The sequence below is a fragment of the Phoca vitulina genome, unplaced genomic scaffold (genome assembly GCF_004348235.1).
Source record: "Phoca vitulina isolate PV1807 unplaced genomic scaffold, GSC_HSeal_1.0 scaffold67, whole genome shotgun sequence".
In the NCBI taxonomy this organism is placed as follows: domain Eukaryota; kingdom Metazoa; phylum Chordata; class Mammalia; order Carnivora; family Phocidae; genus Phoca; species Phoca vitulina.
In genome coordinates, this window is record NW_022589770.1 from 5,992,038 (window position 1) to 6,005,314 (window position 13,277).

The 13,277-nt window shown below is 39.3% G+C and overlaps 1 protein-coding gene across 6 annotated transcripts in view; it reads left to right on the forward strand.

Annotated features, from left to right (window-relative positions):
• NFIB (nuclear factor I B) overlaps positions 1-13,277 on the forward strand; it is a 436,458-nt gene that overhangs the window by 204,877 nt on the left and 218,304 nt on the right. For 5 of the 6 annotated variants that reach the window (XM_032392327.1, XM_032392323.1, XM_032392326.1 and 2 more), the window contains exon 2: positions 5,837-6,368. In XM_032392327.1, the coding sequence (XP_032248218.1) occupies positions 5,837-6,368 (532 nt within the window). Of the gene's footprint in view, positions 1-5,090; positions 5,438-5,836; positions 6,369-13,277 lie in introns of those variants that run through there. The other variant, XM_032392325.1, reaches the window with a different exon arrangement.

A 13,277-nucleotide genomic window follows, 5' to 3' on the forward strand; every position in this document is an offset into this window, starting at 1 on the left:
GCGGGCGCCCGCGCGCTGCCAGGGCGGCTGGGCCGGGCGAGGCCGCCGGGGGTGGGCAGGGCCCCGGCCCGGGAGCGCTAGCCCCTGCGCGGCCCCCCGAGTGCCTGCTGCTGTGCGGCGCCCCTGCCCAGGGTGACCGCCACCCCTGCCGGTCGCTGGAGCGCTGAGACCGACTCGGGCTTTAGAGGAGCTTTACGGGGGGACAGAGCCCTTATAAACAACCAGTGAACTTGGGCGAGGGGACTGTAGCACGAGTCCTTGTGGGCGCCTCTGGACTCCGCTGCAGGCAGTGGGCGGGCGACGAAGCGAGTCGGAGGTTGTGGTCCGGAGACCCATTCCTTTGCTTAATTTGGGGATCTGAAACACTGGTCCATCGTGATCCGCACTTTGAGGTTTCCAGTGACCACACCACAAAGGCAGTCTTTACGTTGACACGAGTTAGTTGGTCTTGGGGAAAGTTAAAGACTTTAGAACATGTTCATTTTGTGGAGACCTGTTCATTTGATGATATTTGGGCGTAGCTCGGAAGGCAGAAAGTAATGCTGGAAAAGTAAGGTCATTTTTTTAAAAATTCACTTTGAAAATTGTCCTAAGACTTTAGGAACAACGTTATGAAATAAAGCACTGGCTTGATGCATTTTTCAGAACACAATTTATATAATTTTAAGCCAGACGGTCAAATGGAAAAGTGGTGAGACCGAACGGACTTACCTGGGGACGGTTTTCATCGCTGCCCAGCTAACTAACCAACTGGCGAACTAACTAAATATCAGCCCAGAGTTGTTATTTGAAGCATTATTTTAAACCTCGAAAGGTGTGGGACTGTTGACTTCAGCTTTGAGGAGGAAGTGTCACCATTGGTAATTGATAACCATTTTCTTGTACATTGCCATAGAAAACTACACAGTTAAAGAAGTGTCGCCAGGTCTTAGTTGTGTTATAATTTTTTAAAAAATCCAGTATCACGATGATACATTTTTATAATGGACAAATGATTAAGATTTCAATTGTATGACAATTAGAAGCCATTGTGATTGGAAAGGACCGAGGCATTCATAAATTGTGAATGAAGATGAAAACAATGATAAGGCTTATTCAGTGATTGGATACAGTCCTGTAGCTTTTTGGCTGACACATTTTTTATTGTTTATATTTTGTTTGGCATCTGAGTATGATTAACTTAGATATGGCTATTTTCAGCAAGTAACGTGCACTTTAATTTAACAAAACTGGAAAAATGAGTTGCTGAGTTATTTGTATTTTAAAAGCTACAAATAATGGACAATAAATATGATGATGAAACTGTTTCAGGTATAACGAATTACCTTTAGTTGTAAAAGTTACCTTTCATATTACCTATCAGCAGGATATTTTTTTCTTTCTGGTAAACCATGTTCATTTGGTATTATCTCTACATTATTGAAGCCTAATTCAAATAAAACAAATTGAGGTAAGCTTTTTCGCTTACAAAGTACTGCATCACTTATTCTCACCTGCAAAGGATTGCTTTTCTATATTAATTTATATTTCTAGCATCAGCTGCTCAGAAACCTTGCTAGCGATTACACTGCATTTTTTTATTTCCTCTAAATATGCACTGTAAAGTCACTAGCTTTATCTTAATTTCTGTAAGTTGGAAATAACATTGCAGCATCGTAACATATGGAATATTAGGAGCATATACAGCATAATCATTCAGCTATCACATTAGTATTCAAGAACACATACTTAACAACACTAATTCATGATGACTAACATTCTCTCTTGTTTTAATAATGTAAATCTAGGTTGACGTATTAAAACTGTTATGGGGATTTCAGGCCTATGCTTCAGAAGGAATTGTAGCTTTCCAATTCTCAGTATCTCTGTGACTTTATAGGTAATGTAAGGTGTTGCAAAAAGTAAGAGTACATTAATAGTGTTACTTTTATATCAGACCAGTAGTTTAGCTTTGTGTTATAAGAGTCTATTAGCTATAGCAAAATGTTTTTTAGGATGTGTAAATGCAGAATAGAGAAACATTCTTAATTGGTTGAAAACTTTACAAAGTGTCTCAGCTGTTGCAATAAAGTATCTAGGTTTTAGAAAGAATTTTAATTCAAAAGGAGCTACAGTTAAAGTTGTTGATATTTAGCAAAATGTTATGTAAAAGTGTCAGTATGTCCTTATAAATCAGTATTTATACTTCAGTACAAATCAGATATAAAAGGAAAACTAAGAACCTTCATATATGATTTAATATTTTGCTTTTTCTAAAAATAATGTAAATCCTTAATAAAACTTTCACTTGGCATGACTGCATTGAATTATTAAAATTTCAAGTTCTTCATGGAACATATTTTAAATGGTTTATTGTTATATAGCAGTGCCTCAAGAATATCTAGTATTTACTCTTCCACCTCTCTGTTGATCTAATTTTCCATCCCTTTCATGGAAAGCATTGTTTCTGTAAAGAAAAATAAATATTTCTGGTGGAATTAGGATTGTTTACTTTTACATTTGATATTTGTAACTTGGTTATTTATTTTATCAATTTAGTTCAACTAAAGGAAGTTTTAAAAGAGAAATGTCAATGAATTTTAATAAATATTCTAAAAGGGAGAGGTGGCATATTACCTTAGTGTAGAGCCATTAGATCTTAGGTCACTTATATGCTTAGCTTAAAAAAAAAAAAAAAACTTTCATAATGGTTTAAAGTGTTATTGTGATAACCTATTAATTAGGACATTTGAATACCTTAATCACTTCTTTTTTTTTGGATGAAGACAGTTACTCTGCTTCATATGCACATCACTCAAAATTACTAAAAATGTATTGCAGCTCAGTGTTAGAAAACAGTCACACTCGGGAGATGACAGTTTAGGCATGTTAATACAGAAGTGTATGTGACTTATAACAAACCTCTACTTATCATTTTTTTGGAGGTTATGTCTCCTTGTCAAGTGTTTCACTTGAAAGGAATCCACAGAATAGTAAAACCCTGAAACATTTTTATAAGGCAACTTTGTGGACTGAGCAAGTTTGCTGTTTCTATTTGTCAGTAAGAAAAAACTATGTTTTAAAACATTATTTGGCAGCATTGGCAACAAACTCAAGGCAACCTTAAAAAAAAAAACCCACATTGTTTTGTGTGCATTTGCTAACAAATTCCAAATTCAGTTTTCAAATTTGCATTTTGATTGTTTAAAATAATTTATTAAAATTTTGGGATTTATTACATGACAGATGATTTGAAACTCAAACAAATTTAATCAAAAGTATGTTTGATGTCTTTATAAGAAAATGAAATGTCACTGAACATAGTACTTAAGGATGTAAGCACTTAAGAGTTACCGCACCGCTTAATATCTGTTGCAATAATGCAACATTTTTAAAAGCGTGGCAAGGGTAAAATGAATGAGACAAAGCTCCCCCCCCATCTATTCTTTACATTCTCAACTCCTTAGCTGATGAGTATGTATGTATGTTTTTTAATCATATCAATAAATCGTAGTAAAAGTCAGATTATAGGAAGTGAGTTCCCAAAGCATGTTTAAGTCCACACTTCCTTAAACGGGGCTTCCTTTGCATTATTTCTAAGGGGGATAAACAAAGTTTTTGTAGTTACAGTGAAAGCTGAAAGCATGGCATCAGAAAGTATATGGAGATAGGGAGGTCTTATCATGGGCTGTGGTTGCTGTGAGCAGGGCTGCCTTCCCACACAAAGAACAGATTGTGGTTTAACTCTTTCCATGGCCTAGTTTAATGTGCTCACATAGTAACCGAATTGTTCAAATCTCTGCTGGAAACTACTGATCGGTTTTATGATTTCCTCTATGGCATTTGGTTATGCCTCATGCTGTGATGTAATCATCTGCATTCTGTATTGTTATAAAATTTTGATTTATACTCATTCTGCCGGAGGAACGTTTTACAGCAATATGTTAAAACACTTGATAACTGTGTTAGTGATTGGATGGGGCATACACCTCTTCCGTGTGTGAAACGCATACCGCGAACACGCTGTAGTCTTTAGCACCGAAAACTCGAATTTCATCTTAAAAATGGATTCAAACCCATAGGGCATTTTCTTTGGCCACCTTCTTTGTTAGAGTGTCATTAGTTGCACTTTCTTCATCTTTACCCTCATGGCATTCATCAGACTGCTGGTTAGATAGAATTTATTCCACGCAATTCAGGGTGACCAGCCCTAGTGTGTCAATTCTAAGTTGGGATACGATAAGTTAGAGAAAGTTATTTTCCTGGTTGGGGTGACGGTGCATTCAGTGTGTCCAGAAAAGTGGCCGCGGTGGGAAGTTCTTATTTGCTTCGGATCTTGGTTTATTACACGCGTACAGTATGCCTGCACAGGATGTTAGCTCTTTCTCTGAGCAGTAATAGGCCTAAGCTTATGAGACAGGTTTTACCTATGGCAGGAAGTAATGAAACACGAACTGCTTTGGGAAGTAACTTGAAATATCTGTAGGTGAAGATGATCTGCCATTGCTCACTGCCTCCCTCCCTTAAAAAAAGGCTTAGATGGAGCAGGCAGGGAAAATGCAGGAGCCTAAGGTAAAACCACTTCATTCAAAAGACAGGATACTGGAGAGTCGATACACGTGCAGACTCACAAGCCATGCATACGTGCACCCACACTCCGGCCGGAGAATTCACATGCGTAGCAAATGAATTGTATTGATTCCACAAAAGCAGTAAGTGACCAGCGGTGCACTCCTGGTGTCACCCTGCCACCGCATGCAGAGACACAAAGCATGTAAAGTTGGTGCCAAGTTGCCATTTTTCATTGTTCACCTCAGATTGATTTTTGTTTAGAAGAATTGCCATACTCATGTGATCGGTTAACAAATTAACTGACTCTGTGGGGCTTCAGATTCTATAGGAAAGCTGCCGGAAGAACATTCATATAATTTTTGTTTTCAACTTTGGAAACTTTTATTGAAAAACGGAAAGAGTGTGTCTGTGAGAGAATAGAGTGTGAGAGTGAGTGAGTGTGTGTGTGTGTGTGTGTGTGTATGGCGTGCGTGCGTGTGTCTTGGAGGCGAGTGCTGGTGGTGGAGGGAGAGAATGCACTGCTCAAAGTATGGAAACCTTCTGTTCGGGACACTGATACAAGCTGTGTCCTTTGCCCACTTTCCCTCACTGTATACCGGTTTCTCTAGTTACCACTCTTGGAATGGTGCTGTTTCAGTGTTGGAATGTTGGACGTTTGATAAGAAAATGGATCAAGTTTAATGGCGCATGCTCTTTGTGCCACCAGCAGCCTCTTGCTGAGAGCATGCTCCAAAAGCGGGAACTGTGTGGCATTACACTGAGCATCTATATGCTTTGTGTTTCTGTGCCACAGAGAAGAGAAATGAACTGTGGCATCGCTCCTGCCTTCTGAACAGCTCTGCTCCGATTAAAAAAAAAAAAATCTCACTGTGTTCTTTGTAAAATGGTACTGCTTAGTGTTAGTTGGTCAATCAAATATTTAAATATTAAATTAGGTGCCAAGCACCTTGGTTACTTACGTTTTAAAGAATGTAGGATGCGTGGTGGGAATGAGGGGGATAGGGCCAGAGTGGAAATACAAATATAAATCTTATTTTCTTTTTAGGAGGCAGAATCAACCTGTATATTTTGGTGGAAAAGGGGCTGCTTGGCATACTTTATTTTCTTCTTCTCCTGCTATTTTGATAATTTTAAATAAGAAAAGAATGTGATTTTTATGCATAACTTTTTGTAATGAATTGGGAATGGACTGTAGTTTTATTTATTTATTTATTTATTTTTTGAGCCTTTAAAACTAAGCTGACTGTGTCTGTCTTCTTCCCCCCCCCCCCCCCATCTTCCACAGGATGAATTTCACCCATTCATCGAGGCACTCCTTCCACATGTCCGTGCAATCGCCTACACTTGGTTCAACCTGCAGGCTCGGAAACGCAAGTACTTTAAAAAGCACGAGAAGCGAATGTCAAAGGATGAAGAAAGAGCAGTCAAAGATGAGCTTCTCAGCGAAAAGCCTGAAATCAAACAGAAGTGGGCATCCAGGCTCCTGGCCAAACTGCGCAAAGACATCCGCCAGGAGTATCGAGAGGACTTTGTGCTCACCGTGACTGGCAAGAAGCACCCGTGCTGTGTCTTATCCAATCCCGACCAGAAGGGTAAGATTAGGAGAATCGACTGCCTGCGACAGGCAGACAAAGTCTGGCGTCTGGATCTAGTCATGGTGATCCTGTTCAAAGGCATCCCCTTGGAAAGTACCGATGGAGAGCGGCTCATGAAATCCCCACATTGCACAAACCCAGCACTTTGTGTCCAGCCACATCATATCACAGTATCAGTTAAGGAGCTTGATTTGTTTTTGGCATACTACGTGCAGGAGCAAGGTAGGAGCAGATTGTTCTTTCTTCTAGTACGGCAAACACTGCCCACAAACCCCATATACGGAACAGCTGGCTTGGGTTAGATGGTCCTCGAGGCCCCTAGATCTCCTTCACCCTCTCTGGGTAGAGTGGCCTGCCCTCTTCCACTCCCATGTCCACTCCAATGGGCCAGCCATGGACATAGGCATGGAGCTTTCATACCCGGATAGGCGTGGGTGTTTTGGGAAAGACCACAAAGAGATGCGTTTTCAAATGTCTTTGAAATAATATACCTTTTCAAAGTCACAGACTAGTCTGAAAAGTATAGTTTATTACAATTCACTTTTTGTCCTCGGCTGCATTCCTTGTGTCTAGTCATTTCTCAGTTTGAAAATGTAACTTTATTTATGAATAGTCAAACCGCTTTTTAATAATCTTTGTATTGGCCTCGTAACTAACAAGGTAGATGAACTTTGCTCACGAATTTAGTCCTATTGCACCGAAAATAGAATTAACGTTTCCTATTACAAAATGCTTAAGATAGCCAATACCAGAAAGTGTATCTTACGTGGACCTAGATTTATTTAATTTGAATATATCTATCAACACCTCCTTTTGATTGTGTAATATTCGCCATAGATTAAATGGATTATAGTTCTTGTTTAAATAATTTATGGTATAATATTTTCCCAGCGTGACTTGGGAATACTTAATATCATTAGTTTACTTGAATGTGAATTCACAAAACTTACTGAGGAGAAAAGTTGCAGCTCTCCTTACAGAACAAAAACAGAAAGTGGACTGGTTACACTGGTTTAAAATAAATCTCAAAAAGAATGCAGCAACCACATACCATACCTATTAAAAAAAAAATACCTGATAAAGACAGTGGTATAAATGTCAAAAATAGGGGATATTTTTGCTGAGTATTTTTTGAGTTCATGAAATATGTTTCTTTATTATTATTTCGTATTTTCCTTTAAATAAGTGAGGATTTCTTTTCTTCAAATAAATGTGTCAAGATACGGATTTCCATGTATTAGCAACATCATTTTAAAAAGCAGCATACCAAAAGTGGACTGAAGTTTGATCTGCCACAGATGGTGGGTCATTTCCTAACTTGGCCTGGTGGTAGGGAAATGGCCTGCAGATACTGAGGTGGCAGACGGGTTATCTGATATTCATTATATAAATCTGGGATTCAGTAAATTGGTATGAACTTTATTATTATCCAAAAAAATAAAATACCAGAATTACTCTTTTGACTCAGAAATCTAGGTACTTGTTACGCGCTTGTCTTTATAATTCCTTGATATAGTGTTAGAGCTATGCTTAAATGTCATTTAAAAATTTTTAGTTTGATTTTAAATAAGATGCTGGACATGATATATTTGAAACTATTACTTTTTTGTTGCTGTCGAGACATTGCATTTGCCATTACCATGCATTTAACAATTGAAGTCCAAGTAATGATGGTTTAGAGAAAAATATATTTTTGCCCTGTGTGTCCTAAAATAAAAGCTCATAAACACATGACACTTAATTTGATTGACAGCTGTCTAGGAGGTGACATCCTAAGGTGGGCTGTATATCTGTGCTGGATTGACTGTGAATGTGTTGTGTGTTGTGAAAGTCAAGGCTGGAAGTAAAGTTTTAAAAAGTGGGCCATGCAACTTTTTAGTGCAGGGAGGGAAGATTTGCAACCACTTCACTGCTACTCACATTTTAACTTGCTTGAAGGCTAGTCCTTGAGGTGTGCATGCATGTACATTCACTCCTGGGGCAGGCAGCCAAGTCTCTTGGTTGATGAACTGACAATAAAGAACATATCCTTTGGATTTGTGGAGATAGATTGAAGAAAGAAAAATGCATAAATGCCTTCTGCATTGAACCATTGGTCATGATAATCATGAAGTTTTAAGCAACTCTTGGAGACCATGTTTTCAGATAAAACATTGATTTTGTTGTTTTTTTGAATCTCATAAAAAGCTTTCATTGTTTTACCCTGTACATCTAATTTGTATCCTCTCCTACCTGCCAGTGCGTCATCTCTTCTTAACATCTGTTGGCTCTTTCTTTGAAAAAGTCACATCAGGATGCTTTTGTGTTTTCCTTTCTTCAAAATTTATATCTTTTTTTTTTGGTCAAATGTAGGTTAATTATGTTATTTTGCAGTGCAATTGATTGAAGAAGGCATTTAGAAAGACAAGTCTGTAGTCAATCAAAGTGCTGCCTATCTCCCATCATGACTCTTTATTTCTCCTCTAAGTACAAGAAAACCCACTTAAGTCGGTTTTATAAATCAGGCAAAGAAGTATGAAGAAAAACATGAAGGAAAAATAAGAAAAAGGAACTGTAATGTTTACAACAGAATGAGCAACAAAATTACCTTTCCCCCCCCTTTTCTCCATCTCCGCACTTCTAAATGACTGGGAGGAAAACATGAGAAAGAACAGAGAGAATGCCAAAGATGGTTGCCACTGGTCCCAGGATTGGCATCAGACCCTCTTTGTTTAGCTCAGGATGCCTGTGATTTGTTAGTTGGCATCCGCATTGCAGTGTGGAGTGATGTTACAATATATTGACAATTTCCAGATCTAGAAATGTCAATAGTCCTCTTGGTTATTTATACAAGATCACAAACTGCATCTCTTCTGGAGGAGGAAATAAAGACCAACATATAATAAAGTTCCATTGTTGGCCAACTTCCTATGCTTTTCTTTTTCCCTCTTTCTCTTTTGGTTCAACCCACACTTTTTTTTTTTTTTCCTTCATGCCCAGCAGCCTCATCTTTTTTTGAAATGTGGAAGGAGTTACTAGAGCTTTGACACAAGCTCTAGTACTACATCTGCATCTGATATGGTTTTGGGAAAAATTTATGCATTTTGAAATCACTTTTGATATATATAGTTCATTAGACCTTTGCATCACATGGCCACAAAGGCAGGATTTTCTTTAAAGCTCAATCTCTTTGTTATTCAGCTTCTTCGATGCATATAGCCCGACTGACCGCAATTTAGTCCATTTTTCTGTTTCTCCACATTAGTAAAAGGTCATGTTCAATACAGTCATTTATAAAATTATATAAGCCCCCCACTTTACCTCAAATATACACATCATGTGGGAGTAACTGCGTTTAAATCCATAAAATCATTTGACGTTATTGATTCAGAGGCTGCGCTTCGGCTGTTCCGTTGCTACAAGAACCGCCATTTTGTTTGTGAAGTGCCAGGCGAGGGGGAAAAAAAAGGCAGACACTGTGCTTGATGCCAATAATGGTTGCCAGTGGCACCGAGGTTGGCATCAGACCCTCTTTGTCTAGTTGCTGAATGCCTTTGATTCGTTGGTTGGCATCCGCATTGCAGTGGGCACACTGGAAAGTTTTTGACAATCCCTGAATGAAAGCTGCTTGCTTGTTTGCTGCAGCAAACCTTAGCTAATGTAAAACCCTTCCTTTTTATTTTTTAGGTTGTTGTTTTTTGCTTTTTTTTGTTTTTTTTTTTTTGTTTTTAAAGCTGTGATAGATTAGAGGAAAAAACAGCTCTAAAGTGGCCTCCATTTTCCCAAAGATGTTAAAGATGTCCAATGATTCTTGGGCAGGTGGTACCTATTCCCCATATTGTCTTTGTTATTGCATTCATGAAAGCAAAGCAAAACAAAACAAAACAAAAACCAGGCAAACCCTGCACAGGACACCTTTCTGGGACATAAGTGTGCTGTAGGATGCGGGGTGTGCGTTGAGGGTGTGGAAGACTAGCTGAATGTAGTGATGTGTAATGCATTCATTATGACTGACTCTTGCTTTCAGTCACATCACTGCTTATTTCTTATGTAATCTGTAGTTCCCTGAGTTTCCAGCTTTCCAAATTTTATAGTAACATGTTGAGAGGATTTAATTTTTCTTTCTAGTGACTAACGTGGAACAGTGTAAATGTTAAAAAAGAAAATAAGCAAAGCTTCATGAGGAAACCTATGTGTTAAGGTCTGATACAAATCCTCCGTTCCTGAATTTCTCAATTCTGCATCAAAATGTTGCCAGATTCTCAGAACACAGTTCTGCACACCAGGAAAACCAACCAAAAGGCTAAAATAATTTTGGTTGACGTTTCCTAGATAGTGAGCATTAATATTGCTTTCCGGTTAACCACCATTATCTCATTAATTAATAAGAAGGATTAGCAGTTCTACCCCAAAGGGCTGCAGAGAAGGAAGTCTGGCCTATGGGAGGCCTTGAGTCCAGGCTGTGTCCTGTCTGAAGGGGAAACGGGGGTGGGGTGGGGGGGGTGGAGGGGGTAGGGGGGTGGGGTGGAGACTGGGCTTTCCCTGAGGCAGGGAAGGGTTTTGAAGAAGGAGGTCAAAACACACTAAGAAGTTTAAAGATCTCAAGAGATAGTAACTATTGTCCTGAATTTAACAGATCAGAGTTTAAACTAAGTCAGCCTAACTGATTTTTGGACCGTACTTTTGCACTCCTATTAAACATGTTTCGGATACTGAAGAGAGTCCAGGAACCTCTCATGGCTTATGGCTCTTATCAAGGAGGAGTTTCCTTTAGCCTTGGGGAACCCTTAAAGTCAGGATCCACTGCTGGATGGCAACTTTCGTTGTTTTATTGTTAAGCATTATGATAATTAAAGTATATTTTAAAGTTGTGAAAAATGTGACTTGTTTACAGGGGAGGTTGTAATCGTTGTTACTGTTTTTGAAATAGAATCCTTCCCGGTTGTCACATATCATTAGCGAGGAAGCAAATGCTAAGAATTATTTTCCTTCCTCAGTTACTGACTTTTAGAATCCTTTTGGGTAACCATTATTTCTTTATGAAAAGCTTATGTAGGTAATTGTTTGCAAGTTGACAGCGTATTTTAACATTTTAATAAATTTCACTTCATTTGCAGGTATTTCCCATTATGGGGAAAACTAAGCTCTTGGAATTTGTTGAAATGAGGCTGCCCTCCAGAATGATCTGGTGTGCTTGCATTTGCAAAGGGCTCAGAGAGCATAAAGTTTGTGTGCACGTGGGATTTAGGGGGACACTGCTAAATTTTCCCATCTAGCATCCTGTCCTCGACTGAACTCCTGAGCTCCAGGGCACATTTGTTTGCATTCTAGCTCACACACAAGTCACCAGATAAAGAGTGGCTCTTACTGGCATGACTTGCTCCAAGGCTTAATGAGACTTTTGTGGGAACATATATTGTAAGATAAGATACTTAGCCATTTTCTCACGGATAAGGGGCTAGAAGCTCACCCTCTGTGCCATGATATCTCTGCCATAAGAGATAGCTCTGCCAGACAATTCAAGAGTTAAACTCGGAGGCCCCAGTTACCAGCTGGGGAAGCTTGGCATCTGTGTTCTGATATGGCAACTAAGCTCTTGCATTGCTGTTAATATGATTTCACTTTTCAAAGAGAAAGGAGTGGGGGGGGGGGGAGCGGCTCGTTTGTTACATCAATTATGATTTCAAATATTAAAAAAAATACAGTGACCCACTTTCTGGAGGCAGCAAAGGTTGGAAAAATATCCTACCGACAGCATTAGGCATCCCTCCCACATTAGGCCCTCTCCAACCGCCCCCCCCCCATACACAGAATTGCACATTTTATAATAAAAAAATACTCACCTAGATATGGGTTGGATTTGCAAATTTGGTGCACTCTGCCTCTTGTGTGGTTAAAAGACTCTATATGTAAAAGAATGGAGATGCTGTTCATTATTCAGGAATAATGGTAATTTGGGGATCTGTGAATTGCAGTGACAGAGATGGTGGATGGGTTTCCCAAGGGTTGACTCCTTGACAGATTCAACGTGGGCCTTGGAGCTGGGCAGGGCCACTTAGGGAGGCCACCTATAGCCACGGCCTAAGTTCTTTAAAGTTGCTGGTTTCCAAAGTGGAGCAGAGGGAGTGTTTCCACGCAGAGAGGTAATATAGAATGGGTAGGATCTCTTATTTACTTAGTTGTTTTTCCCTAACTGTGGAACTTAGGAGGGAATTGCCAAAAGGAAATTAAAGTTTTAATCCTCCGTTAATTTTTCCTTTCAAATTTGGCATTACAGTTTGAAACAGTCCAAGATATCTGACTTCGTAAAGACTTTCTCCCCATAAACGTTCATTATGCTTGATTGAACTGAAAAACTAGGCCAGTGGGCTTAAAAAAAACTCTGCAAGGGCACTCTTTTGCCCTTCACATCTCTGCTGACCTGTTAGGATTTCAGCACCTGAAGAGGGAGGGACCGACGCAGTGCGAGGCTGAATCAGAATTCTCTGGAATTCTTAAAAGTTGAGATAAGTAAGTTTTCATTTCTGGCATCCCAGTGGCTTGTATGATAACTGACTTTAAAATCACAGGAATAATTACAGCTTTGTTGGGAGCTTAGGGTGACAGAGAGTGGAAATAGCATAGGAAAAACTTTCTGAGATGGGAGGTTGCTAACGATCTGAAATTCCAGGGGCAAAGTGAAGGGTGATCCCTTGCTGTGAAGCTCGCTTTTTGGGTAGAAATTTCTCTTCAGCTTGGGAAAGAATAGCATTTTCTAGTTTGAAGTTGAAAGCAGAGCCCTGCGACACTCGAGGCGTTTTTGTTATGTGCTAAGGCTGAGCAAGTGATTAGCCAACGTCATGTTCAAAGCAAAGTTTTCCAACTTTTTTCCCCTCCATCCTTGTGGAGGAGGAATAATTTTAGAAATCTCAAGGACTAGTGGTTATGCGATGGGAAGCTGGAGTGATTACAGCAGCGAGCCTCAGCGCCAAGCATAGCAAGAGGGGGGCTTCCTCTGAATCATGCGCGCTTTTCTGTGGCAGCGTGGTATGTCGTCTCATTTTAAAGAACATTCTTGGGTCCTTGAACTCTAATTATGTGATGTGGTTAATTTAACTGAATTCAGTTGTTAGGATTTGGCATAGGGAATAAATCATCAGACTGCAGAGAACT